Source organism: Hippocampus bargibanti, linkage group LG03 (genome assembly GCF_051943395.1).
Source record: "Hippocampus bargibanti isolate YZ-2025 linkage group LG03, ASM5194339v1, whole genome shotgun sequence".
NCBI classification, from domain to species: Eukaryota; Metazoa; Chordata; class Actinopteri; order Syngnathiformes; family Syngnathidae; genus Hippocampus; species Hippocampus bargibanti.
In genome coordinates, this window is record NC_142736.1 from 464,217 (window position 1) to 488,604 (window position 24,388).

The 24,388-nt window shown below is 41.1% G+C and overlaps 1 protein-coding gene across 1 annotated transcript; it reads right to left on the minus strand.

Annotated features, from left to right (window-relative positions):
* Window positions 1–1,263: 1,263 nt before the first annotated feature.
* On the minus strand, window positions 1,264–23,808 carry lmo7b (LIM domain 7b). Its single transcript, XM_088991407.1, is given in 26 exon segments — window positions 1,264–1,832; window positions 3,487–3,589; window positions 4,858–4,966; window positions 5,044–5,220; window positions 6,083–6,132; window positions 6,135–6,268; window positions 6,921–6,973; window positions 7,066–7,110; window positions 7,318–7,460; window positions 7,543–7,614; window positions 7,697–7,804; window positions 7,883–7,908; window positions 8,731–8,845; window positions 9,961–10,245; window positions 11,740–12,264; window positions 12,991–13,159; window positions 14,110–14,261; window positions 14,338–14,488; window positions 15,484–15,622; window positions 16,469–16,601; window positions 16,678–16,791; window positions 18,688–18,718; window positions 19,663–19,769; window positions 20,532–20,601; window positions 21,796–21,866; window positions 23,631–23,808. Coding segments are annotated over 26 exon segments (3,165 nt in total). The 5' UTR covers window positions 23,700–23,808; the 3' UTR covers window positions 1,264–1,818.
* Window positions 23,809–24,388: the final 580 nt, after the last annotated feature.

The following is a 24,388-nucleotide window of genomic DNA, read 5'->3' on the forward strand; positions in this document are numbered from 1 at the left end:
TTCCAAAGACTTGTTTTGATTTGTGAGCTCACAGCGGATTTGCCACTTTTGGTTTTTGGGCCCTGAGAGTCATTCTTTGCTTTGGTTTTTTTTTCCTCTTCCACTGGGTTACATCCCATGGGCCGATACGTGTGATGACATTTTCATGGGAGAGGCCTGGAACTTGTTTCGTGGTATTATTTACTCAGACAAAAAAATGGTTTTTTTTTCCCCTCCTAGAAAAAAATGGCAGTTGACTTGCCTTTTAAGGTTTATCATCTGTACGCCGCTGACTCCTTCCTGCTCTGGCCTCCCTTTTTCAAACTACAGTGGGACCTTGGCTTACGAACTTAATTGGTTCCCAGTCAGAGTGTGTAAGGTGAAAAGTCTGTCTCCCAAAAATTCATTTCCCATAGGAAACCATTAAAATGAGAATAATCCGTTCCCAGGTCCCCATAAAACATCATTTTCTAATTTTCTAAGCCTTAACTACACAAAATAGGCCTTATTTTATGTATAATAAATGTGCTGTAGTATTATTATTAAAGAAATAAACTGTACTATACAATAGTCATTATTATTATAAAGTCATTGCATTCTATTTTGGACATCTGCCCTCATTTCAAGCTCATATAACTAGAATCATTTAGGAATTAACTCTTTCTGATGAAAGAAGAGAGTCTAAGGTTTAGAACGCTGTATTGAATGCTTATGTAGTGGGCATGAGTTAGCTCATTCCCTTCCAGGCGATGTGCAAACATGTGTCCACTCCAGTGCCAGGGTTTTTGTCATTGTCACTCAAATTCAAGGACCCACAGAATATTGAGTTATAGGACGACAAACATTCAATGCAGCATAAGAAACCTTGGACTCTCTTCTTACATCAAAATAAGTTAATTCCCAAATGGTCTCGAGTTATCTGAGCTTGAAATGCAGGCGGATGTCCAAAATACAATGTAATACATGTGTATTGCTTTATATAGCGCTTTAACAACAGCTGAAGCTGGAACAAAGCGCTAACATGGACAAAAAGGAAATGCTACCCACCCTTGTGGGAAAAAAAAAAAAAAAAAACATTGCCAGAGGTCTGGCCAGCGCTTTATCGGCACCCAAACAAGAAAAATATCCAAACCCGAACAAATTGGGGAATGGTGCTCTACGTCATATTTTCAATTCTCGAATAAATTGGTGAATGTGTGAAACTCCGGAAAATATGGTACCTAAAAGGAGACGAGATGAATTTTGATATCACAAGTAAGAATTAAGGAGAAACTTCAGTGAAAATGTGTTGCTTTCCAAGTTTAATACAAACAAACATACGAGCACATCAGATTGACACGACAGTACAAATGTGGGATAGTACAACGCGACTGCATGACAGCTTGCGTTCACTGAAGACCAAATGCAGCCGTCAAGTGAGGCACCAAATGAGGAAAAAGTGGCTCCGAATATTGCTTCATTTCCGACAATTGCCCTCTGCTGGTACACATGAAGCGCAAAAACAAACAAAACGCTACTTCTAGAGCAACGTGCAAAGGGAGAGTTCATATTTCTAGGGGGTTTCAAGTGCTTGCATACAAATGTGCTTCCAAACGCAATCCACTGGCTAATATTTAGCTTTACTGTTTCACAATGAAAACAAACCAAAATAAGCGCGAAACATTTCATGATTGGATTGGATAATCCATTCACACCGAAAAAGAAAAAAAAATCCACTTGTCACGTTGATCTAAACTTTTAACAATGACAAAATGACAAAAGGACATCTTGTGTGGTCAAAGCTTGTGTCGAGATGGTCGCCGTTTTGTGGATTGACTCCGCTATCTTGATTTGTTTTCATCACACGGATGTTGCTGAAAATAAAAGCAAACAACTGCATTGACATGATCAACGCACCAAAAATGTTTGCTATTCCAAAAAAAACCGATTGTTTTTAAAGAGTAAAGTCTTGGAGTACAGATGCTCCCCAATTTATGAACACAAGTTACGACGTTACTGTACATATGAACATTCTTGCCGGTAAAGTACAGTGGGACCTTGGCTTACGGACTTAATTGGTTCCCAGACAGAGTGTGTAAGGCGAAAAGTGTGTATCCCAAAAATTTAGGACATAGGAAACCATTAAAATGAGAATAATCCGTTCCCAGGTCCCCATAAAACATGGTTTTCTAATTTTCTAAGCCTTAAAACTACACAAAATAGACCTTATTTTATGTATAATAAATGTGCTATAGTATTATGATTAAAGAAATAAACTGTACTATACAATAAAGTCGTTTTATTAACCTTTATGATGGTCGTTGATGGCTTGATGGAATGGAGTGTCCGGTTTCCTCAGCATTAAACACTTGATGAGGAACGTAGCCTTCTTCTTTCACCATCTTGAGGATTGATCCCTTGTAGGTTCTTTCTCTGTGATAATTGTATCTAGTTCATCAATTGCTGTTTAGCTGGGCTAACAGCTTTTTGCATCAAGTGTACAGATGACTTGCGCGGGTTATATGTGGAGCCTGATTGAAGGAATATTTAACCTTCCAGTCTACACTCTGCTTTTGAACTTGACAAAGTTGAAATGGGTCCAAATTTCAGTGCTTTCTATGCATTTTCTCACCATTTTACTTGTTTTTTTCACTTTTGTTTTTTGGTTTCAAGCTCTATCCTCTCCCTTTCGTGTGTGTGTTTTCTGTCTGTCTGGCCGTCTCTTTAATGTTTACCCCCCCCCTCCCACACTGCTGGGTTCTTGACCAATCACGTGGCTTTAACCGAAGACGTCATTTTGTTTTTGGGAGAACGGCCTCACTCCGTCTGTCTGTAAGCCGATCGATCCCCCGGGGCCGGGGAATAGAGGACAAAAAAACAGTCCGCTGCCATTTCTTTGTTTGGAGAACGGGCTCATTCACGAACGACACATCACTCATTGTGGCGGCTCAGTGTGTATCCCGAAAAATAGTTCGTATGCCAAGTAAAATTGTCATAAATGTCACGTTCGTAAAGCGAAAAGTTCGTAAGGCAAGGGCTTTGTAAACCGACGTCCCACTGCATGTTGAAAAATGTTCAGACAGAGATGCTGTAAGTTAGATCGTGTATTGCGAGCCCTCTTCTGACCGCGCTCGCTTGCCATTGGCTGCGTCGAGTATGTGGGCGGGGAGGCAATCCCTCTTGCTAGTTGACGCTCCAGGAGGACGTGATGCATAGCAAAAAATAATGGCTGCTGGCACGTGATTCAGAAATGACGTGCCAGCAGCTTCAGTCGTGGCTAACTGAAGACCCAAGGATATATGTGGTCTCATTAAAGAAGCTGTCAATTTATTTGACGACTGTTAGAGTGTCTGTGTTTGATACTTCCCCGTTTAGTGTTTGACTTCAACATACATTCCATTCCACTGAAGATACTTAGGAACACATTCGCCCGACAAACCAACAAACGCTCGGAACTTCTCGTTTGTAAGTTGAGGAGCGTCTGTATAATTTGTGAAAATGGCCATGATGTAAAAGTAGAAAACTCACAGTTTAGTTGGAAATAACAGGGCTCACAGTATGGCTTGTTGTTTCGGACCCGAACTTGTACTCTGGTGTCTGTTTTTCCCAGATATTGCTGGCAGCCCACACACTGAGGAGGAGGAGGAGGAAGGAGAAGTGAGGAAAAACAACAACAACAACAACACAGCTGACAAAAATAGAGGCCTTTGCTTAAATCTCCTTTTTGAAAATAATATTACAAAGGGCGCAGAACAGCACAGGGTCTCCCGTACGCTTGCCGAGATGAATTAACTCATCCACTACATTTCCTAAATTGATTCAGGAATTAACAATATGATTTAGAGCGCCATTCCCAAATTTGGTCGTTTTTTGTTTCCTTGCTTGGGTGCTAATAAAGCGCTGGCCAGACCTCTGTCAATGTTTTTTTTTTTTTCCCCACAAGGGCAGGTAGCATTTGCCTTTTGTCCATGTTAGCGCTTTGTTCCAGCTTCAGCTGTTGTTAAAGCGCCATATAAATCAATATCTATTGTATTTTGGACAGCCACCCTCATTTCAAGCCCCGATAACTCCAGACCCATATCATTTAGGAATTATTTTTTTATTTCTGAAGAAAGACGAGTGTCTAAGGCAGGGGTGTCAAAGTCATTTTTTGCTGCGGGATGATATTGGGGAAGACATTCGAATGTTTCAGCCCCTCCACATATATGTCATATGTGGGGAGCGCACAACAAATGAATGAAGAACTAATTTTCAAATCTGAAGTCAAGAATAATGACCGTTATTGTGGCCTACATCCAAAAATATGGAATTCTGGTTGGGATTTTAGCAAGCATCATGGAATTTCACAAGTTTGATTTGCTTTGGCGGGGCGGAAAAAATGATGTGGCAGGCCGGATTTGGCCCCCGGGCCGCGACTTTGACACCTGTGGTCTCATGTTTCATACGCTGCATCTAATGTTAACGTCGTCCTGTGGGTCATTGACAATGACAAAAACCCTGGCACTGCAGTGGACACGCTTGTGCACATGTCTGGCAGTAAACGAGTTAACTCATACTCGCGACTTAAAGGACAACCGACATTACTTTTTTGTTTCCTAACTGGCTGGCTGGCTAGCTATCAAGATAGCTACCGTGTGCTACCTACCGTACAGTCACCGTGTGACTGTAAAGTGACCTTGAGAGTTTTGAAAGGCGCTTTGAAATCAAATGGATTAATATTATTATTATTATTTTTGTGAAAACATTTTTGAGGCGTTTCACAACTTGAAATTTCCGTGTGCAGAAAGTCTTCAACCCAGTGAGAAAATTCCTGGGGCCCAAAGATGACCCGACCGAGCGCAGAGTTAAAAGGGTGACTGATACGAGCGCACGGTGGCCCCAGGTTCGTGAACGCCTCACCTGAAAACAGGCAAAATGGAAGCAGAGACTAAGGGCTTCAATAACCACGGCCGCCCCACTACTCAGGTGACCTTCACACACACAGCAGGTTCTCCTTCCGCTGAGCATCCTGGGGCGGGACACCACGTACAGGGCTAACGTGACCAACGTGGCGAACGAGGCGGGGGTGTCTGACGTTTGCGTTACCTGGCAGAATGAGAGTCTGGGATGGGCGCGTTTCTCTGCGACAACCTCCGTCCGTGAAGGTAACGCGCGGAAGCGTTTCCACTCGGCCCGCCATAACCCGCCGCGGCCGAATGCGGTCGGGGATAACCGGTCGCAAAGGTTGAACGAGTGCTTCCGAGGGCATCAAGAGACTCGTACCTATGAGCACAACCAAGCATTAAAGGACAACCGACACCATTTTTGTTTGTTTCCAAACTGACATCAGAAAAACGGTTGATAGCATCTCAAATGGCCAAAACACGCAGGCTGATATTTTGAGTCGAATACACCAAAACACCAATTAAAATGACTTCAAGTGGCCCAAAACTGCCACAAAATGAGCTCGGAACTGGGCAGATTCAGGAAGTGCCGCCCCTTCCTTCGTGACGTCACTCCAGGATACTCCTTCACAAACTGCCTTGCTCCAGAATCAAAAATATGGCTTCAGATTCGGACAAGATGCTTTCTTGCTACTCATCCAGTTATGAAGATGATTCAAATAGTTCTGAAGAGGAAAGCATACATGTTTGCAATCAATTAAAAAAAATTATTCCGTGCCATTTTGAGGCAACATTGGGGGGAAATGTCTCACCCAAAAAGAGGCAGAAAATGGCCACCGAGCTCCTGTGAAAAATGAATCAGCCCGTTTCCACAGGCTGATAAATTCCTCACATGGAGCTTGGTCGCCCTCTTCTGGCTCTTTTTGGTGCAACATGACATTTTCAGACCAAACAAGCACAGCAAAATATATTGACATGATGGAAGGACTGCTACAATGTGTCCTTTTTTTTGGTCAGGGGCGTTCCTTTAGTGATGTCACATACGGACTCGTCACCAACTGAAAAACAAGACTTTCGCAATATTCCGCGCGAGTCTTAAAAGGTAAACTATAGCTATATGAGGCGGAATCTTCATTCAGTCATTTGAAGCCATTTTATAAAGTATGGCCACAACTTGTCCGGAGACGTCGGTTGTCCTTTAAGTGAAGGAATCATCTGAAGCAAAAGGGTGAATTTGGAACCTCTTGAGGGGGAGTCCGATGTAGATGGGCTCCTTGTAGCTGCTGCTGCTGCTGCTACGCTACGCTGGCGGATCCAACTGTTGTCAGTCACAAGTTGAGTTCTCTTTTTCATCTCCTCCAAGATTTGCTGCCTCTCTCGCTCGGCCTTCGATGAAGAAGACTCTTCTTTCCATTTCCTTGGCTCACCTGCACCAGAGGAGGCAACGTTATTGGCATTACGGTTTCCTCTTGAGGGCTGTTATGAATTTGGGGAAGCCATTTGAACAGGGGTGCTCACACTTTTGCAGCAGCGGAGCTATTTTTGAAAGTCAACATGGTCTAGCCATTATACTTATTGAGAAATATTTTGAGGATTCTTGCAACTTATGTTGACGTCAGCGAAATGATGCTAACTAGCTTAGCGAACATGCTAAAGGCGACGGTCACGTTTCGGCCTTGAAGAAACAAGCCACCAACATGTCGCGGGAATACGACCTACTACTGGACGAACACAGTCAACTCTTGGTGGGGGTGGCCATTTTGTCGCGCTGTTCAAATGTGCCATTTTCCCCCTTTTTTCGCTCAAATTTCTTTTGTCCCATTTAGCTTTTTTTGTCTTCACTTTTTTATTTATCTAGCTATCCAGCTATGTAGCTAGCTAGCTTTCTTATTAGCTATCAAGCTAGCTTTCTTATTAGCTATCGAGCTAGCTTTTTATTAGCTAGATGGCTTTTAGCCATCTAGCTCGCTTTCTGTTAGCTATCTTTCTATTAGTTATAAAGAAACAGAAAAAAAGACAAAGGGGAAAAAGAGCCTACTGGGAATATAGACAGATTGTAGAAGAAGACGCTAGGCTAACCTTCTGCTTGTTTGTATGAAGCGGCCAGTGCTGGAGTGGACAAGGACTTTAACCTGCGGGAAAGTGCAGAAAGTCAACTTTTGGACACGTTGGCTGGAAAGAAAAACGTTACAAGTAACGCATGACGAGAAACGTTTGTTCCCACCTGTGTGCGGGGGAGAGCTGCGCAAAGCCACAGATGCCTTCAGCCCTGAGGTGTCATTTTAGTTGTCAGAGGGAAGGAAAAAAAAAACAAGTCGAATGACTATTAAGCGGATGAAGAGTGCGCTTGCTCGTCAAGTTATTTGTGTACGAGGCCTTTTCTAGAGCGCCCAAAAAAAGAAAACTGCATTGGATTCCTTCACAGTGCAAATAGTTCACTTGGAATATTTTATCAATGGAAAGTACGGCGCCTTACCTGTCGCTCACGTGATCCTTCAGTGTGAGATTCGGAGACTCTAGCGCAACTTCTTCAGGGCTTTGCTCGGTTATTTTTGTCAAACTCTGGAGATGAATCCCTCCCGGTGGGCTCTCGCTATCTTTACGCATTCCAAAGTTGTCCTGCGATGGCATATTTACATTTTGCCGACCTCGTTGGAATTTGTTGTGAAGCTACTTGAGCGTGGGCCGAACTGCAACGTACCTCCTCGACGGCGTGCCGTTTGGCTTTCTGCCACTCGGCCTCCAGCCTCTTTTCATCTCGCTCATATTGCGCCTGAACGACGGAACAAGCGCACAACATCTCAACCGCCATGAATGATTTCTGATGTCTCCAACCTGCCGTTCTCTATCATGACCTGAAGGAGGCGCTCTTGTTCTTCCCGCCGTTTCTGCAGGCGCCTCCGCTGGCCTTCCTGGTCCCGCGACCAGCTGGACGAGGAGGTCGTGAGGGACGGCACGTGGAGCTGGAGCACACAGAGGAGGAGATCATCACCGCAGATGCACGCAGACACAAGGCCCTTCATCAAATGCTAGAAACTTACATCCGATATTGCAGATTCAGAACCTCCTGTGAGGAAAAAAAGAGTGAAAGTTAAAAAAAAAAAAAAAAAAAAAATCTACTTACTGTATGGATCATTATTCATCAAAATCCAGGAAACACACTTAAAGGACAACCGACGCCTCCGGACAAGTTGTGTCCATAATTTGTCAAATGTCTTCAAATGACTTCTACTGAGCGTATTGGACAAAGATTCCAACACATATTGCTATATTTTACATTTTAAGACTCGCGCTGAATATTCCGGAAGTCTTGTTACGTGGCGGGCCGGATTTGGCCCCCAGGCCTCGACTTTGACATCTGTGCGCGATATAAACCAATATGCAAGTATTGTATTCTACAGGGCGACCCAAAAAGATGCGTACCCATGAAATTTTCAATTGTGGCTTTGATTAAAAAGCGATTGATTTCAAATGACAAGCAGACATTTTTCAGTTGATGGAAGAGCATTCAGCAGAGTTTCAGCTATTTCTCTCCATTTTTAGTCCATTTATGGTTTTGCCAAGATGTGTCCCAAATGTCCACCATTTGGTTGCAAGCAAACTTGTACTCATCTGACAAAGTTGTCAATCACTGTATTTTGGACAGCCGCTCTCATTTCAAGCTCATATAACTTCAGACCCATATCATTTAGGAAATAACTTTTTTTCTGATAAAAGAAGAGACTAAGGTTTCTAACAGTTTATTGACTGTTTATGTTTTCCTAAAAGCCAGTATTCCATGGGTCCTGGAATTTAAGTGACAATGACAAAAACCCTGGCACTGGAGCCAACACATTTTTGCACATGTCTGGCAATGGATGAGTTCAGTGAAAAAAAAAACACAATTTACCTGGATGAACACATTTTATTCTCGTTCCAGGAACTTCCCATCGGGGCTGGAAAGCAAAATCCGCTCTCTTGTTTGCTACGGCGGCAAAACTAACAGTCATGTCTCGCTGGCCGACCTGAAAAAAAAACACAAGGTTGAAATATGAAGGCCATATTGTAGTTCTGGTTTCCTCTCGGGGGCCGTGATGATATTGGGGAAGCCATTACAATGTTTCATCCCCTCCACATATTTCAGATAGAGCGTACAACAAATGAATGAAGAACTAGGTTGGAATACGATTCCAATGTCACGTCGTTCCAGGGATTTGTGCGGAAGAGCATTAGGGCCTGGTTGAAATTGATTTTTTTTTTTTTAGAGATGGGGTATTATTCTGAGATAAAAAAGTCGCAAATTTGATAGATTCAAAGTCGCAAATTTGCCAGCAAAAAAAAAAAAAAAAAAAAAGAAAAAAAGTTTTATAGCATTTAAAATAGCCAAAACATGCAGGATGATATTTTTAGTCAAATGCAAAACACCAATCAAAATGACGAAAAGTGTCCAAAATCTGCAAAAAAATGAACCCGGAAGTGGCCAGTTTCAGAAGGTCCCGCCCCCTTGTTCGTGATGTCACGCCAAGACGTCTTGCCGTGATGGAGAATCAAAACAATAGCTTCAGATTGGGAGAAGATGCTTTCTTGTTACTCATCCAGTTATGAATATGATTCAAATGGTTCTGAAGAGCAAATCCTACATGTTTGCAATCGATTAAAGAATTTATTCCGTGCCATTTTGAGGCAATAGCGGGGGAAATGTAGCAACAAAAAAGGGGGCAGAAAATTGCGACAAAGCTCCGTGTGAAGAATTAATCAGCCCGTCTTCGCAGGCGGATTAATTCCTTACACGGAGCTTTGTCGCCCTCTTCTGCCTCTTTTTGGTGCAACACAAACACACTTGTTTCAGACCAAACAAGTATAGCAAAATGCATTGACGTGATGAAAGGACTGCTACAATGTGTCCTTTTTTTCAGTCAGGGGTGTTCCTTCAGTGACGTCACGTACGGACTCGTCACCAACTCAAAAACAAGATTTCGGAATATTCAGCGCGAGTCTTAAAAGGTAAAATATATGCGGTGGAATCTTTGTCAAATACGCTCAGTAGAAGCCATTTGACAAATTATGGACACAACTTGTCCGGAGACGTCGGTTGTCTTTTCAGATGATCATATGGCCAAGATGCAGAAATGAAAGGTACCTTCTGGACGTCAAGGCCGGCACGACTTGGCAGAGTTGTGCCTTGGCTGTGCTGGTGCTGTAGCTGATGGATTTTGTTTTCCAAGGTTCGGTCAGAAAGACTCCTCCGTTGGGTCTTGGCAAAAGCAGTCGGCTCCACGCGTTTGGCCGCCAACAATGGATCGTTGTGGTGCGGAACTCGGAGGTAAGACGTGGCCGTCTGTCTTTTGAGCGGAGCGCTCGCAGGAGGGGAAGACGTTTGGTCTCCTTCGTCCTGAGCTCTCGTCCAGTTGGGGTTGTCGTTGAGCTGAGTGAAAGAACACAAGTTTCCGTCCAGGCACGAATAATACTTAAATAAAACGAGCGGATTTTCCGCTGTGTAAGGCACACTCATAAGCCTTCATTTGCTTGAAAAAAAAATGACCATGCACCTTATAAGTCTTCCAAATATAATAGAAATATAGAAACACTTTTCCAAATATAATATAAATATTTAAAAAGGTTTTCCAAATGTAATATAAATATAAAAAAAAAATCAAATATATATAAACGTTTTACAAATGTAATAATAATAATCCATTTCATTTATAAGCACCTTTCAAAACTGTCAAGGGCACTACATAAATATAGAAAAGTTTTCCAAATATAATATAGAAATATAATTGTCCCAATATAACCCAAATAGAAGTGTATAGTGCAATTTTTCTGATGATGATGATACGAGTGCAGCGTGTTCTACCGGAAACAAATTCCTTGTGTGTTCTTCATACTTGGCAAGAAAGATCATTCTGATATAAATATAGAAAGGTTTTACAAATATATGAATATATAAAAGTGTTCCAAATATATAAATATATGAAAATTTTCCAAATACGATAATATCTAAAAGTTTTCCAAACATCATAAAGAATTATAGTTTCCAAATACTGTATAGTATATAAATATATACACATTTTCCAAATATACTACAGTAAAGTCTCGTTATATCGATATGGGATATATCGATAGTCCCGGTTATATCGATACTATTTCTATGCGCGCACAGAGAAAATTACATGCAAACAGGGTCGGATATATCGATAGTCCCGGTTATATCTATTTTTTCGGACTCCCTTGAATATCGATATAACGAGACTTTACTGTATATAAATATAGAAAAGTTTTTTTCAAATATAATATACAATCTAGAAAAGTTGTCCATATATAACAGAAACATTTTTCAAATATAATACATAAACATATACAAGTTTTCCAAATATATATAGAGAAAAGTTTTTCAAATATAATATCAAAATATAAAAATTGAGTTGTGGCAACAGTGCGCGGTCCATGCAAGGATATATAAAATGTAACCCCAGCCTCTACTGTAGCGCCTAATAATGCGGTGCGCCCGATATATGCATGGAAAACTTTTTTAAACATGTATTCATTGACTTATATAGTCTGTCCGTTGCACATGATACTGTATATGAATAAATAAATAAATACACCATTCATTGGAGGTGTGCCTGATATTCCGGTGAGCTTTATACAATTGAAAATACAGTTCTTATAATATATATATATATATACATTACATACCACCATACAATACATTGCTTGAAAAAAAAAAAGTCCAATAACCAAGACATTCAATCTGAAATCGCAGTACAAATGATTTCAATGTAATTGCCCTTGTGATTTGAATCAAACCAAGAATGAATCGTCCCTTCCCGAGTGTGGAAAAGTAAAATGAAGCAAAAAATAAATATGAAAATGACAGGATAAATAATAATTCCGGCGCTATATTGAGCACACTCACTTGGTTGCGTTTTGGTAGCGTTGACATCCCAGATGGCTTGGTGCCAAAGGGTCTCGCTGTGATGACAGACGAGAGGCGACGGGAACCTTCCGATGGTCGAAACCCACGAGGAAGACTTGCCGAGCTGGACCAAGAAGGAGCTCCAGCCAAATATTTGCTGCCGGACTGACGTGGACTTTTGTCAGACAGGCTTTCACGTCTGTCCACGTCTGACAAGGATTTGCGGTGGGAAAGGTGTCCGAAGGTAGCCGAGACATCCACACCGCCGGCCCATTTTGCTTCATTTGGAGAAAGGAGGGCGTCGGTTGAAGCCATTTGGGCCGCGTCCTTCTCTGGTCGACTCGCAGCACTTGCAGGTTGAACAGGAAGAGAAAGGTGCTTGGCTTTCGGCGCCATTTGGGAACTGAAAGCATCGTCTTGCGTTTCTGTGCCGACTGCTGCACCAGTTAATGACAAAGATGCTAAACGGCTCTCCACTAGCGGGACGTTCCCATCACGGACAGGGATGGATCCAACTGAGGGTGCCTGACGAAACGATAACCAGACAAAGAAAAAAAAACATTGAGAGAGCCATTTCAAGCACACTTTTTTCAATCGGTGGTATCTTTTTAAATCAGACCTATAGAAAGCGCACATGTGTAAGGAATGAATCAGCCCGTTTCCACAGGCTGATTAATTCCTTACACGGAGCTTTGTCGCCCTCTTCTGCCTCTTTTTGATCCTACACGACATTTTCAGACCAAAGTACAGCAAGATGCATTGACGTGATTGAAGGACTGCTACAATGCATCTTTTTTTTCAGTCAGGGGCGTTCCTTTAGTGACGTCACTTCCAGTTTCAGCTGTTGTTAAAGCGCTATACAAATCAACATGGATGGATTGTATTTTGGACAGCCAGCCTTATTTCAAGCTCAAATAACTTCAGACCCAAATGATTTAGTTTTTTTTTTTTCTGATGAAAGAAGAGAGATTTCTAATGCAGAATTGTTCTGGTGTTTATTGTTCTTCTAATTGTAAAGTGTCCTTGGGTGCTTTGAAAGGCGCATGTAAATTAAATGGATTATTATTATTATGATTAATAACATTGAATGTTAATGTCGTCCTAAAAGTCAATATTCTGTGGCTCCCGCAATTTGAGTAAAAATGACAAAAACCCTGGCACTGGAGTGAGTGGACCCATTTTTGCACACCATCTGGCAGTGAATGAGATAAAAGTAGGAGGGCGAAACTGTTGACAGAAATGGAAACGTACCCGCGCGGGGGAAACATCACGGCCGTTATACGAAGAAACCTCGGTAGCGTCGCTTCGAGTCAGCGGAGCTCGACCGGTCGTCCGGAAAAAAAAGCTGGACAACTTTGATGGAGGGGAAGCGGAGTGCGAGCGCGGGGCAGGGCTATGCCTTTGTGCCGACAGCCGCTCTCTGGAAAATTGGTTTGGAATGGAGGAGGAGTCAGAGGAAAAGATGGAGGATGTGTCACATGACTCCACTTCGCTCCTCTATACAGACAACCCAGGTCAGCAGCATTTTACACACTTGGAAAAAAAAAACTTTTACATACACTCATACCTCAGCTTACCAACTTAATTGCTTCCCAGAAAGTGTGTGGAAGGCAAAAAGTGTGTCTTCCAAACATTAATTCCCCATAGGAAACCATTAACATGAGAATAATCTGTTCCCGGGTCCCCATAAAGCATCATTCAAAACATTCATCTACTAAATAAGCCTTAAAGGACAAGCGACATCACTTTTTTGTTTTTAAGTGACATCAGAAAAACGTTTGATCGCATCTAAAATACACAAAACAAGCAGTATGATATTTTTAGTCAAATGCAAAACACCAATCAAAATGACTTCAAGTGTCCAAAATCTGCAAAAAAAAAAAATAGCATTTTCAGAAAGTCCCGCCCCCAGTTCATGACATCACGCCAAAACGTCTTGCCTTGCTGGAGAATCAAAACAATGGCTTCAGATTCGGCGAATATGATTCAAATAGTTCTGAAGAGGAAAGCATACATGTTTGCAATCGATTCAAGAATTTATTGCGTGCCATTTTGAGGCAACATTCGGGGGAAATATCTCACCCAAAAAGACGCAGAAAATGGCCACTGATGGCCATTTTGGCCTGTGGTCGGGTGTTTTTCGGTCCCATAATAGCAAATGTACTCCACTTGATGGCAAACCACATCTGCACTTAAAATGGGGTGCGGAAAACTTGTCCGCCAGCCATTGTGGCGCTCCGTGTGTTTCCCGAAAAGTAGTTTGTATGCCAAGATTATCTTTTCACGAATTTACTGTTCGCAAGGCAGAAAGTTCACAAGCTGAGGTATGACTTTATATGCCCCAACTTCTCACATCACAGATTTATTTACCTTTCTAGCTGGGCGCCGGGGCGGTTTTCCTTCTTCTCAAGGTCATTCCCAACTCCTTTGGCTTGCTTGGAAAGCAAGGCTTCTTGGTCAAGAGACTTTCTGCGGAGATTGGACTTGGAGTTCTTGCGATGGTTCTTCCACTTTGTTAAGGCCTGAAAAGCGTCACATGACTCATACCGATGGGCCGATTTGCAGCTAAACGGCACGTAAAGATCAATTTTGACGTGCCTCTTGCCAGCGCGTTTCGCAGTCTCGGGCGGCGCTGTGGCTCCTCCATTTTCTGTCTTGATTCCTTTTGGCTGGAGCGCCGTCGTAACCTTCACTCGCCGAACCACTTCCTGGGACCTCGTTCAAAGATTTGCTTCTGTTGCACAAAACGCTGCAAAAAAAAAAAAAAAAACAAACAAACAAAACATTATAATAATCTGCTATTAGAAAGTCCTTGGCATATTTCTGCCAATTTATATTGATAGCTAGCGAGCACTTTTGCGTGCCCGTAAAATGCTGTCGCGGGCCAGATTTGGAGGCCAAATAAAAGTAGAGAGCGCTGCATTAAAGGACAAGCGACGTCTCCGGACAAGTTGTGTCCATAATTTATAAAATGGCTTCAAATGGCTTCTACTGAGCGTATTTGGCAAAGATTCCACCGCATATAGCTAGATTTTACGTTTTAAGACTCGCGCTGAATATTCCGGAAGTCTTGTTTTTCATTCAGTTGGTGACGAGTCCGTACGTGACGTCACTGAAGGAACACACCTGACCGAAAAAAAGGACACATTGTAGCAGTCCTTTAAATAGTCTTTCAGCTTCGGCTCCTGACTTTTCGTATTTAAACATTGAACCAATCACATTTCAGCCAGCATTTGTTACCGGGGTCAGAAATCGACCTGGACGCCTTCACAATCAGTACCGCAGGCCCCGCAGCATCAAATAAGTGTTGATAAAACTGTTGCTTTAACCAATCAGATTTGGAGTTGGCAACTGAAGGCTTGCTCGTAGGAGCTGGAAACGTCACTTTTCGCAAACTGAATGGACGGTCACTAGCCAAACATAGCATCGCTAGCCGCAAGTGATAAGAGTAACCACTATCTATAGCGAGCTGCATAAGAAAACATATTTTTGTGTTGATTTAATCGCGGTTTTGTCGACCCACAATGGCTGAACGAGGAGAAAAAAAATGGATTTGCTTGCAGATATACTCTTAAAGCCATTTTCAAGAATAGATGGATTTTTGTGTTCTTTTTACTATAAGATGGCGCCGCCTTTCCAGCAGCTCCTTTATTTTGTTTTTCTACTTCTTTCTTTCCTTCCTTTTCTCTTCCTTTCCAAACTTTGCTGCTGTGAAATGTCCATTTCTCCACTGCGATGTAGTACCCAGTCAACGAAGTTGAGACGTTCCCCATTTCCTCTTTGCGTTTCCTCCGGAGGAGTGGAGGTAAAATGAAGCCTTTGGGCGGCTGCTGCGTGAGATCCGTCCTAAATACTTGCTCAGCTTCCGCATCACTCCCACAACCTTTCGGTGGGGGGGAAGAAAAAAAAAAAAAAAAAAAACACAAGTGAGTGCTCTCTGACTTTTACTGTAGCCGGCCGGAAGCAAGCAGAGGCACACAGTTTCAGTTCCCGGTGGTCAGTCCTAAATATTTAAATTAAGGTGCTTTGCCACAAAAAAAAAAATTCAAATCCTACTCACTAATATAATAAGAAAGCTTTTAATAGTCCCACAATGGTGAAATTTGCTATGCTATCAATTCTTTATAATAATAATAATACATTTCATTTCTAAGCGCCTTTCAAAACTCTCAAGGTCACTTTACAGTCACAGGATCAGTTTTTCTGTGGGTGAGCAGCGACAGCAAACAAGCGCCAGCGTTCACTCAAGCCGTAATTAACTCGGATAGAAAGCTAGCTAGCTAATAGATAGCTAATAGATAGATAGCTAGGCCTTCACTCAACCCGGAAGTAACTCAGATTTATGTTGATTTTTTAACCTTTCATGTTGAGCCGTTTGGTCAACTTCAAAATATTTATTAGGATATGTTCTTTGCACCACCATCAGTTTTAATATATGTGGAATATGAATTCAGCAGCTGAAATCTCGCCGCATTTAGCCATCTTGGGGAGCGGCCATTTTGTTTTTGGCTGTCGACCGATAATGACTTGAACCGCTGGGCAAGGAATGAGCAATCGTGGAGCCACTTCAAGATGTCTTCAATCTACGTCAAGATGTCTAAAAACAAGTACATATAGCTGCTTTAGCCATATTTAACAAATTATCGGGCACAAATGGAGCAGATGGGCTAATTTTTCGCCGCTGTGTTACGAGCACTGGAAGCCAAAGAAGCCCGCAGAAAATAAGCACCTTCACTGCTTGGTCGGGGGGCCGGGCTTTCTCCAGAGTCCAAGCTCTCCGCGGAATCCTGGCTCTTATAGCTCATTCGCCCTCTTGGGCGAGCGCCGTCTTTCGCACACACGTTAATGCCCTCGTCAAGAGCCTGACGGGAACAAGACGCTCTTTCAGGTGTTTCAGGCCATGTCCACAAAAGTGCAATTGAAGAAAAGGGATCCGACCTTGGACAAGGCCAAGCCCAAGAGACCTTGGAAGGCCTTGAAGTTGAGCTGAGCGCCGTTGTAGCCGTCATCCGAGCAGGCCTTCCTTCCCAACCAGTAGACGGTGATAAGAACCTCACATGACAAATGCGTGGAATCAAGTTGTGGCAAGTGAACCACACAAAAAAAAAAAAAGACTACGCTGCATGAAGAATGGCTCGAAAGATCTCACATGGCAAGTATTTTTGTATGTCATTTATTGTATTTATTTATTTTTAGTCACTTATTATTTTTTATGTATTTATTAAATTGTATTTATTTGTTATTGTATTTATTTGATTAATTAAGTCGTGATTTATTTTTTCATTTAATGCATTTATTTAATCAATTTAATGTATTTATTTAATCAATTTTAATTATTTATTTAATAAATGTATTTAATCCATTTCATTTGTGTATTTATTCAATCAATCAATTTTATTCATTTATTTATTTAATTCTATATTTGTATCTGTTTGTCTATTTATTTACCCATATACAGTGGAACCTCGGTTCTCGACCATAATCCGTTCCAGAACCCTGTTCGAAAAGCAATGTGTTCGAACACCGAAATCATTTTTCCCATTACAAATAATGTAAATCGTTTTAATCCGTTCCAACACTGTGAATGTTTACCTTTTTAGTATTTTATGCATTATTTTATGCATGAAATTGCACATTAAAATGCTGACCAACACATAAAAAGCAATGTATATCTCAGAAAATGTGAAGCAAAATGGCAAAGACACAAATAACAAACTTAAATATAACCCAGGCTAATCGTACGTTCGCGTTATCGTAATCTTCCGTACAAAAGATTACGCCAACATGAATGTGTAAAAATAAAAATTAAAAAGATAAAGAAAATAATTATGAATAGGATTTCACAGCCTCCTTATTCTTTAGTATCGTACTGATCGTAGCTTTCGCCATGCTGTATTCCCTCGCCAGATCAGACACTCACACACCTCCTTCATATTTTGCTATTACAGTAAAGTCTGGTTATATCGATATTCAAGGGAGTCCGAAAAAATATCGATATAACCGGGACTATCGATATATCCGATATCGATATAACGAGACTTTACTGTATTTCTTTCTTAAATGCAATAGTTGTACGCACTACTTTTCTTTTGTCACTTGTAGCAGCTTTGCCGCTTGCACAGACTCTTTGGAGGCATGATTCGAGGCTAAAAGACTTGGTACACCTCTATTAAACGCGAGAGCAAAACGCAGCACGTCCGCACGCGACAATAGTTGGTCACGAAGAGAGCGATCTAAAACACCCGTACGCCGCTCAGCATGCCACCCTCGCGTATCGCCGTTCGAACTCCGATTTTTGTTCGGACTGTGAGTCGTTAGAAAACCGAGGTTCCACTGTATTCATTTATTTATTTATCCATCTATTTCTTAATCTCTTTATTTTGGGGGAGTTGTATTCTCTGACCTGCACTTTACTGCTCATTAATTTTAGTCACATAAATGTGTAAAAAAAAAAGGGGGTGGGGTCTTTGGTCTGATCCCATCTCCAGTAACAAAACAAAACAATTGGTGGCAAACAACATCTTACTGTGTGTATTAAAAGCGGATGAGAGAATGCCCTTCACATACGCTAACTGGATGTCAATCAACACTAACTGACCCCAATTGCCTAATAGAAAGAAAAAAGGAAAGGCCACACAGTCCTTTTCAAAGCGACTGGGCACCAACAAAGAGCCTCATTAATGCGTGCATGCGCTCAACCGGCGCGTGAATTCAAATGAGGCAACTATGCAGCAAGTAAGAGCGCGTACGAATGCGCGTATCCATTCACGTGCAATGCATGTGAAAAAAGAGGCCACTTCAGACTGGTATAAAAAACACCTTTAAGCATCCCGTGCAAATTTAGACGGTCGCAAGTGCAAAATCCTGCTTCTAATCGGAGATGAAATGCAAGGTTTGAAATATGGGACTGCGTTCGGAAATTGAGCAAAATAAAAAGACACAACTTACATTCTTAAGTCTTCGACTGCTTTCATTTCGTCTAAAAACAAACATACAAACAAATACATTAATATAAAAATACCAAAAATGAACAAAAAATATAAATACATGAATAAATGCATAAATGCAATAAAAAGAGAAACAAATGAAAACAGAGAATCAAACAAATAAATGAATACATAAATCCATAACTATCGATGAAAAGGTTTCTTCAGCCATCATCTGTACTTCTTTGAAGGTGTCGGACGTTTTGTTTCCTATCCAAGAGGCTTCGTCAGTGAACTAAAATTTGCTGGTAGTAGCGAAACGTCCGACACCCTGAAAGAAGTACAGATGACGGCTGAAGAAACCTTCTCATCGATGGACCACTCCTGTACCGCTGAGAGCTTACACAGACGTACACCAATAAATGCATAAATACAATAGATAAATAAACAAATAAAAGGAAACAGACGATCAAACAAATAAATACATAAATCAACAAATATCTAAAATAATGAAATAAATAAAACACAAATAAACAAACCCATAAATACCTAAAACAATCAAACAAATAAATACATAAATATATAAATGCATAAATACCTAAAATAATGAAATCAATAACTAAAACACTAATACATAAATCAATAAATACCTAAAATAAATAAATACATAAATAAATTCCGACCCCCCCACCAAAAAAAGTTTTCGGAATACAAATTAGTGCAAGTGCCCTACGCCACTATATTTCATGATTATTTTTGATTTACAGTAGTTTGAAAATGACATGGCAAATATACTAAAAAAAAAAAAGATTGGCTGGCAACTGGTTCAAGGTGTCCCCCAACCAAACCACCACCACGCCCCTTCTCCCAGCTGCTGGAATAATCTCCCAAATAGGGAGCAGCGGATTAAAACAATGGATATGATGCACCAGACTGCATATTTGACAAAAAAAAAAACTAAAAAGATAGCAGAGTGCTGACAAACAATTAAGCGCACCTGACGATGGGTCGATTTGAAAGGTCCTGCAGGTCTCCGGGGTGAAAGAGCTGCGACTCGTTCAGTCCCACTTGGCCGCAAGCTTGCAGAAACACATTGATGTTATCCTATGGATGAAAACCCAGAACGGAAAAGAAACAGAAGAAGAAGAACCAGTTGGAAATACTCGTCCAAATGCCCTTTCTTTATATTCCATTCATTTTGATGAGCTTTGGAGAGGGGGGCTCCATTTTTTTTTTTTTCACCTTTAAAGGACAACCGACGTCTCCAGACAAGTTGTGTCCATAATTTGTAAAATGGCTTCAAATGACTTCTACTGAGCGCATTTCACAAAGATTCCACCGCAGGTAGCTAGATGTTACCTTTTAAGACATGCGCTGAATATTCCGGAAGGCTTGTTTTTTAATTGGTGACGAGTCCGTACGTGACGTCACTGAAGGAACGCCCCTGACCGAAAAAAAGGACACATTGTAGCAGTCCTTCCATCACGTCAATGCTTGTTTGGTCTGAAAACTTCGCGTTGCACCAGAAAGAGCCAGAAGAGGGCGTCCGAGCTCCATGGAAGGAATTTATCAGCCTGCAGAAACGGGCTGATTCATTCCTCACAGGAGCTCGGTGACCATTTTCTGCCTCTTTTGACAAATGATGGACGCAACTTGTCCGTGGGTGTCGGTTGTCCTCGAACGCGTGTGGGAGGATGGGTCGTCAGCCCGAAAAGGAAAGACAATTTAGCCAAGCGCGCGACCATTCCTCATCAGGCTTTGGGAAGGAAATCTCAACACGTCCCCGCTAAATCGGAGGGAGGCATTTGACTTGAATTAACAAAGTCCAATGACCCGCGGGGGGAGGGCGGATTGCGCAACACTTACCAAACCAGCAATGGGGGTCGCGTGTCGATTGACTTTCTTAATGATGCCGGGCTTCAACCCGTTGATCAGGCTGTGAGCAGGAACAAAATACGGGAGGAATGCATTTTAAATCACCGGAAAAACATAAACAGGCAAACATAAATAAACCAATACATAAATACATAATTGTGCAAACAAATGAACAAATCCACAATTAAATACAAAATAGGCAAATAAATAAATACATAAATCAATAGATAAATACAAAAGTACATAATTGTTCAAATAAATGAACAAATCCATAATTAAATAAAAAAAGAGGCAAACATAAATAAATTAATTAATCAAATAAAAAAAATAATAATTGTGCAAAAAAATGAACAAATCCACAATTAAATAAAAGAGAGGCAAATAAATAAATACATAAATAAACATGGCCAAATAACAAAAAAAATAATTAAACAACCAAACAACAAAATTAATGAATAATTAAATAAATAAACAAGCAAACAAAAATCACCAAATACACACATCAAGAAAAAATAAACAATTCAGAAAATAAATGAACCAATACACAATTAAATAAATCGCCAAATAATTAATTACTATACTAAAATACCTAACTAACTAACTAAATGACAAAATAAATACAGTGATACCTCAGCTCACGAACTTTTCGCCTCACGAAGATTAAATTTGAAAGAATATAAACTTGGCATACAAACTAGTTTTCGGCGGACGAACCAAACCACACGCCGCCACGGTGGCTCGTACCGTTTATTTCTTTATTTACAATCCAATAGCACATTTATTATATGTAAAATAAGGTATATTTTGTGTAGTTTTAAGGCTTATTTAGTAGTGAAGTATGTTTTATGGGGACCTGGGAACGGATTATTCTCATTTTAATGGTTTCGAATGGGTAATAAATGTTTGGTAGATAGAATGTTAGTCGCCATACACACACTTTCTGGGAAACAATTAAATTCGTAAGCAGAGGTATCACTGCAACTAAATAACTAAACAATAAAATAAATTAACAAATAAACAAATAAATAAATAACTACCTTATTTTGCAGTGTATAAGGTACATCCTCAATGAATTGTGTATTTTCAAAGAAAATCAAGGCTTTTGGGTGCGCCTTCTACACCGGAAGATACGGGAAGTAAGTGTGCATGTTTTTTAAAAGCTTCTACTTGAGAAAATTAACTTTGAAAATGTGAAGAGGTGCCCCAAAGAGATACTTTGAATGATATCCACTTTACAAAACACAACATGACTCACTCGCAAAGAAGGACTCCATTCTCAAGAGCTGCACGAAAGTCACTGCATCCAAAAGATTGTCCAGTTACCTCCTAAAATGCCAAATGCAAAAATGAAAAAAAAAAGACACCAATTCAATTGTGCAATTCAAAATGCACCCACGGGTGGAGGTCGTGGCCCTAATGGCCCTATTGGCCCTATGGCCCCACCTTCTGCTCACAACTCGGCAGTTCCACACTGAAGCACAATGTGAAATGTCCATTTCTCCACTACGACACTAATAAAGGCAAATCCAATCCCAATTCATTCTCTATTCGCTATGGCAGCCATTTTAAAAACTGTCAAACGAACTAGAATCACAAAACAAAATGTCCATTTGTCAACTCCAAGTTGCAAATTTATGATCAGTTCATCCTGAAATTGTTTTTTAAACCATTCAATATCAGTTTTGAGGCGAACACTGCATTATTTGAATCACCTGATGCTACTAAAATTGAGGCCGAACCCCACTGGCCTCCCACTTGGCACTGTTAGCGAATTCTTGGTGGGCTATTTAGAACATCACTCACCAACTAATTAATAACAATGCCGTTTTCGGCCAGCCTGGTACGCGCACCCCCTTCCTCATTCTTTTATTTGACAGGGGATAAGAAGTAAAGGGATGGGGGGGGGGGGTGGTGCAACAGTGGCATGGGTTTACAGTACTGCCAACCAACCATTGTGCATTCTCGAAATCAGGGGTCAGGAACTTTTTTAACAGCCATAAAAAGCTAAATATTGTGATTTTTTTTGTGAAAGCCCCCCAACACACGTGTATATACTGTATGCACGTGTATATGTGATATGTGAACAAACTGTCAGAATGTATCACGGAAAACAATTTTGTGATAATAATCACCATTAAAATGGTTTTCCGTTCCTCGTGATTGGTAAAAATTCAGCCAGACGATCGGAATTAAAATCAATTTGTCGGGTGCATACGCTTAGTTACTGCTCATTAGCTTGCACACTAGCTTTCTGCGGTCTCTCGCATAAGTATATTGATGCAAACGTAGCATTGGGTTTGTCAAAGTGCCACTGATATCCAATGGTTTCATCGATGATATTGTTTCATTGCAAATTTGAATCACGGCAGGACCTGTTCTCTCCACAAAGGCGAATTTTCAACCTGAAGAAACAATCTTTTTCACTCGTCGGGCTTATTCAAAAGGGACATTTACCTGTTTCGACATCTGCGGATACCAAGGCTAGTATCATCCAATCAAAATTGCGCTTTTAGCCAAGTGCAAACCCAAACGAGAACAGAGCGGCGAAAAAGTGGGAATATTTACTATTATCTGCGAGCCAGATGCGATCATCAAAAGAGCAATAAGTTCCCCGCCCCTGTTCTAAATTATCCACTCGGACAGCCAATTTTGTTGACTAATGTCAACATTCAGGGAGGGGCTGCTCATTTCAGTTGAGAATATAAGATTCGTAAAATGTGCAACGCTTAGACAAAAACAATGCACTAAACCGACATCCGTCAAACGCAACTTTGCATTCATGTCTCGCCCACAGTTAAGGACGCTCGACTGAGTCGTATACAAAATTATAAAATATAGAAATACCGGAAATGGAAAAGTGATTTGCTTTAATATTGCCAAAAAGAACACGTTAAAAACGTTCATGTGATAAAGTATCCTTCTAGCATTGCTTTCATATTTTTTTTAAAATCGTATGTTGAAAAAAAAATCATGTGAAAAAGTATTCTCCCTGCAGAAGCACGATTATTGAACTTGTAATGAATCAAATAAAGTCGAAGTGACAACTCGTGTTTGGTCCAAACATGAGAAAATAAAAAACGCGTCACTCACTTGAATCCAGCGCCGAGCTTCAGCGAAGGCATCCGCGCAGCTGAACGTGCTTTGCTGACGCCACTCCATTTGGTCTGGCTCTGAACGAGCAAAAAAAAAACACAATTCCACAACCAAACCACAAACCCGGCGAACGCAAGACAAACACCTGCAACGCGTTTACGTCGAGCCGCCCCCCCCCCCCTAAAAACACACACACACACACACAAAACGATGCAACCGAAATGGCAACGATCGTGTCGAGATGGCATTGAAGGGTTGACCGGTGCGCGTCCCCTGCTAATTGGCGTCCGGTGGACCAACGAACTGCTTCTGTCCTGCTTACTCAAATTAAGCAGTGTCCCCCCCAAAAAGACATTTGAAGGCCAGGCCACCGCCCACCCCGACACCGCAACAAGTTTGTGGTGTCAAGTCGAACACATATGTGGCCTAGTGGCCGCCCGGGGTATAACATGAAACCAGAGTGGAGAGGGTGTGGATTGTGAGCAATCCACACCCTCTCCCGATCAACAAACGTGTAGCACCAAACTCTTTATTTATTTGTTTGTTTGTTTATTTATTTATTTATTCCGACGTAAAAGCTTGGCTAAAACAAACATGCAAATCAAACCTCTGAAGACGGAGGACACTAATTCGCTGTGGTGACCCTTGAAGGGAAAAGGCGAAAGGAAAACATTCATTCATTCAATCATTCATTCATTCATACAATAATGCATGCATTCTGGCTGGGAGAAGACTAACTTGACCAACGAGCAACG